The sequence below is a fragment of the Vigna umbellata genome, chromosome 8, assembly GCF_029865625.1.
Source record: "Vigna umbellata cultivar VRB3 chromosome 8, Vumbellata_1.0, whole genome shotgun sequence".
Classification (NCBI taxonomy): Eukaryota; Viridiplantae; Streptophyta; class Magnoliopsida; order Fabales; family Fabaceae; genus Vigna; species Vigna umbellata.
In genome coordinates this window covers 16,270,626-16,276,153 of record NC_142172.1, presented here as the reverse complement: position 1 = coordinate 16,276,153, position 5,528 = coordinate 16,270,626, and the positions used below count along the sequence as shown (strand labels likewise).

Genomic DNA, 5,528 nt, shown 5'->3' with positions numbered 1-5,528 from the left:
TATATATATATATATATATATATATATATATAGTAGTAAATTTTAGCATTTTATTAGTAATAATAATTTTAGTGGATAGAAAAATGTAAATTTTGGATATAAAATTATAGTAATTTTATAAGGAGAAGTTAAAATTTTTGATAACTTATTTAGTATTTTTTTTAAGAAAATCGAATAGTAAAAATTGAATAGTGAATAGTAAAAAGTGAATAGTAAATAGTAAATAGTAAAAAAAAAATAATAAAAATAAATTTTCAGCATTAAGATTCCTTAGCATGGAAGAAATTAGTAGGTAGAAACTAAGATCAGATTTGGTGAGTAAATGATTAAAATATTATTTTTTAAATAATATTAAAATAATAAATAATATTAAAATATTAATGAATAGTAAATTTTTTTTACCTATAAATAGCCATAGGAGGGAAGGGTATTTTGCACCAAAAAAAAAGAGGAATCAAGTGAGAGCTTGAGAAATAGAGAAGAAAGAGTTAGGGAGAAATTTTTAGTTGCAAGAAGAGTAGATGTTCTGAAGAATTTCAGGGAAACAAATTCGGAGTAGGAGATTAAGTCTGGAATAGAGGTAAGGGGAGCTAATCTTTCTTGTATATGATTTTTATCCATGTTATGATAATGAATATGAGTTATGAGTATGTTAAAATTTTGGTAATGGTAGTTATCTATTCACTTATATAAATTTAGTTTTCATGATTATAATTTTCTTATTTTCAAGTTAGTATGGTAAAAATTTTCTTTTAATTATTTTGACCGTTGGATTTAGCTAAAATTTTAATATATGAATCTTAAGACCTATTTTTTCACTTTGACCGTTGGGATTTGTAATTAGAAGTCTGTACTTAGAGAAATAAATCCTGCATGTTTGAGTAAATTAATTACCCCTGTAGATCTATTACTGAGGCATCTCGGTAAAATATATATTACGACTTATTTGACCGTTAGATCAACTTGAAAATTTTATATATGATTCCTAAGATATATTAATACACTTTGACCGATCGGATTATAAATTGAAAGTCTATGTTTGGAGAAAATAATTTTTAAGTTTTGAAAAATCTGATGAACACTATATTTCTGTTCTTAAGTTATTATGGTAAACATTTCATATATATTTTATTTACCGTTAGATTGAGCCCAAAATTTAGTATGTAATTCATAAGACATATTAAGTCATTTTGACCGTTCAGATTTGTAATTAAATGTTTGTGCTTAGGGAAATTAGTTCCGCATTTTGAGTATAATTGAAAACCACTTAAAATTCTGCACCTAAGTTACCTCGGTAAAACCTCAATATCTATCTATTTAACCGTTGGATCAACCTGAAATTTTAATATATAGTTTATAACAAATAGTGAATTATTGTGACCATTCAGATTTGAAATCGGAGTTACAGATTTATAGATATTAATTTCGTATCTTCTCAGAGATCTCAATATTGCTTAAATTTCTATTTTTTTGGATATCTATATTAAATTTCGGTGTTAATATTATATGCTGTTGTTTTAAATCTGTAAATAAGAAATTTGTTAAAAACTATTTGAGGAACACTTTGGCTAAGGAAAGACTTGGTACTTAAGTTGTCCATTGTGACGCACCTCTCTTTCCTGGAAGTCTACTCGACAAGTTTTTAACTTAAATCCTATTGAACAGATTTTGGACTGTTAAATTATTGTGTAATATATCTTGTTGGAATATATTCAGTTTGTATGATTTCTGAAATAATTGGATTTTATTAGATTTGAATTTATGCATCTGAACATGATTGTGAATTATAATAATGTGATTTATGTGGAAAGTATGTGAATGTATGTGATTTGTATGACTTTTGGGATTGATGGACGTGATGCATATTGGTGTATGCATTCTGATTTGGTGTTCGATGCATATTGGTGTATGCATGATGCATATTGGTGTATGCATGATGCATATTGGTGTATGCATTTTGATTTGGTGTTTGATGCATATTGGTGTATGCATTGATGCATATTGGTGTATGCATTCTGATTTGGTGTTTGATATATATTGATGCATGCAATGTGGTTTAGTGTGTAACTCATATTTGTTTATGTAATTTGATCTGGTATAGTGAGCATAGTATGGTTTGATATCGAGGTATGTTTATTGTATTGAATTGTTAGCTCACCCTTACATGTGTGTGCATGTGAATGCGATGATCGTATAATGCGTGATATTATACGGGAGCAGATGAAGGAATGTCGTCTGAAGCAATACCAATGAAGAAAGAGATCGAAGATAAGTTAGAAGGATTCAAGTTATACTTAGGAGTTTATAGTTGAAATCTGAGTTTAAAATATGTATATCAACTGTGAATTTTTAAGTGTGAGATTACGGGATGTTACCGTAAATGTAATAATATGAATTATCCAATGTGAGATATTGGGATGTTACACATTAACCTATTTATTTTCTTTCCTTTGACAACGTCTTATATCGATTAATGTTACTATTAGGTATTTTTTAAGAGTATATAATTACCGACCCAACTTTTATTTTGTCAGTTGGAAGAGGAACAATAAAAGTACAATATAAGAATATAGGAGCGTATTTTAATGCGAGAAAACTTACGATAATTGAGGATTGTACAACGAGAAAAATGATTATAAATAAAACTTGTATCTTTTCAATTAGCAATAGCTAAATTATTTTTAAACGAAACTAAATTTAATATAAGAAATAATGTTAAAAAATATTAGACATAATTACTGCATCACTAAATATACGATTAGGCATAACCTTTACCATATCACTAAATATAGGACAAACACATATGGAAAAATAATATATGAAAAATACAAAAAAGAGAAAGTGAGATGCCGAATCATCAAATACATAGGAACCCATTAAATATGACCGCACTTTCTAAAACAACATAAATATTGTATTTATAGAGAAAAAAATGCATATAATAATAAATACAAAAGGCAACACATGAACAAATAAAAAAATATTACGGTACATGAGATTTAGATCTTTTTATTTATTTTTATAATTATAACAATATATTTAATTATATATGATGGTGTTCTTATTAATCCGTCATAATTCGACCGTACTTGACGCACGTTTCAAACTCGTATTGTTTGAATGAGCTACTGAAATTAGGTAAATATTTTTAACGAATTTGCCAATTGGTAAAATATTTGAATTATTATTTATGTTGAAGAATGATTTTAGTATTGAAAATACTGTGAAAAGTTTTCTTACCCTATTATTCCATGTAATAATGATTTTCTGTTGATTATAAAAATCCAAAGGCCCAATTATCTTCTACAGACACTGCCTGTGCAGTGCAGCCTGTGAAATCAAAGTTACAAAACAACAAGAAACAACAGTGTTGTAGCAGAATCAGAGCAAAGTATCAAAACTTTGTTAACATATCTTCACAGATTTACTCTATAAGAGTGTAAAAAAGAAACCCCAGTGAGCCCCAAATCAAAACTAGGGTTCCAAGTTGAAAGCAAGGATGAAAGCCTCTCTGAAGTTCCGCGACGAACAGCAGAAGCCCTTGTTTAGGGCGAAGGTGCCGCTGAGCGTTCTGGGAATGCCCTTCCAATCCGGCATCGTCGCTGGTGAAACCAAAGAACTAACTCTCAACCTTTCTACCTTTTTCGAATCAGGTCCTTCGCTTAAAGTGGCGTATCGACCTAACGATTCCAAGAACCCTTTCTCGCTCATAGTGAAAACGGGAACCGGACCCTTCGGTTCCCCTCTCAAGAGCTCCATGCTCATGAGCTGCGAGTTCAACCTTCCCTCCCGAACCGGTTCCCCGCTCTTCATGCTCCACTTCAAACCCCGCTTCGGGGACTTCACATTCAAGAAGACCCAGACCTCCCTCTTCGACGGAAAACCCTTTTCCAACGCGCAAAACGACGTCGTCGTCGTCAACGAGGCCGTTCAAGTCGAAACGCCGTCGTTCGCCGGCGCCAAGATTCCTGTTCTGGATACGAACTCCCGCGCCGCGGGCGCCGTGGCGGGGATGTTCTCCGGCGTTGAGGTGTCCGCCCGGACAACGCTCCCCGTGCGGGGTCGCGCCGCCGTGAAGTTCCGCTGGGGGGTTAGAGTTCCGGCGGAGTTCAAGGGCGACGGCGCGTTCCAGCGGATTCCGTTTCTCGTGATGGACAAGATCGGCGTGGAGCACATGATGGATTGCGGCGAGGCGAAGAAGGGCAGGGCGAACGCGGCCACTGGGGCTCCTGCGAGTGCTGACGTGGCGGAGGCGTGCTTCGCGGTGAAACGGCAGATGGAGGTCCTCCAGTCGGAGAACGGATTGCTGAGGAACGCCGTGGAGGATCTCCGGCGAGAAATTGTTGGCGTCCGAAGCGGAGGTTCGGAGTTTAGTAAGTGGAAAAACCCTAAAAAGAACGACAAGAAAACACCGTCGGATTATGGTGGTTTTTCCGGGAAATCGACGGAGGTTGAAGCGAGTGAGGAATTGAAGAAGGCGTTGATGGGAGTTGCTTCTTCTGGGGCTTGAATTTGAATCCGTTGGATGAAGATATTGTTCTTTTATGGTGTATTGTCTATAACTTTTTTTGGGATGGGTAGAATTCTGTTTTTCTCCTTCAAAATTTATAAATTCAGCTTTGAAGCTGCGAATTTTTCTTCTTTACTGTTATGCATGTTATGGTGTATAGGTTGGTTCGTCAAGGCTTGTTCTTGTGTTCAATTTTGAAGCTATGAATGAAGGACCATGAAGTTAAGCAGAGTCAGATTATGAATTGGTGTCACTCGTCACTTTCACATATGAAATTTAAATGTTAGCCGTAGATGTTAGATCAGACTATGAACGTTTGGTTTGGTGTGAATTGGGTAAACAACTTTTGAATGTGAAAAGAATTCATTCATTTTGGTTAATTGTTTCCATTGTTATGATTAGAATTCATTCGTGTTAGTGAGTTCAACATTTCAATATGATTACAGGGCAAGAGACAGATGTGTGAGATTGATGGGGGCAGTGATTCTTGAACAATTGAATCAATGGAACAAGGCACTTTAGATTGTTTTTGCTCAATGCAATATTGAGATTGAGATTGTTCTTGTTGCTCGGTGATTTTGGTTTTAGGAGGAATTAAATTTTCAACTTTAAGCATTTGATTAATGCTCTATGTCAGATATTTGAAGCTATTGAGTTTCTTCATTTTGCATTGAGATTTTTGGTTTGGGAGGGAATTGAATCTTCAACTTTCAGCTGTTGATACTCAACGAGTCAATGTCACATTTGTTGAAAAATATGGAGTTATAGTTATGTTGTTTAGAGCTTTTTGGTTTGGGAGGGAATTAAATCAAAATTCAATTTGGTGTTACTGTCAGAATTCTAATTTGAAAATTGAATTTTGCTCTATTATTGCCAGCTATTGCTTACAGGTGATGCAGATTTGTCGGAAGAAATTGCCCAATAATTGACAATTGAGTATTGCAAAGGAGAGGGAAATGAATAGGCTACAATTTGAATAAACTTGAATCTTTAATCATAGTGTATTTTATTACAGAAT

General features: G+C 33.9%; 1 protein-coding gene across 1 annotated transcript; it reads left to right on the top strand.

Moving 5' to 3' along the window:
* Positions 1-3,308: 3,308 nt before the first annotated feature.
* LOC124848380 (uncharacterized) lies at positions 3,309-4,745 on the top strand. Its single transcript, XM_047326036.2, has one exon. The coding sequence runs from the start codon at positions 3,500-3,502 to the stop codon at positions 4,508-4,510; it is 1,011 nt and encodes a 336-aa protein (XP_047181992.1). The 5' UTR covers positions 3,309-3,499; the 3' UTR covers positions 4,511-4,745.
* Positions 4,746-5,528: the final 783 nt, after the last annotated feature.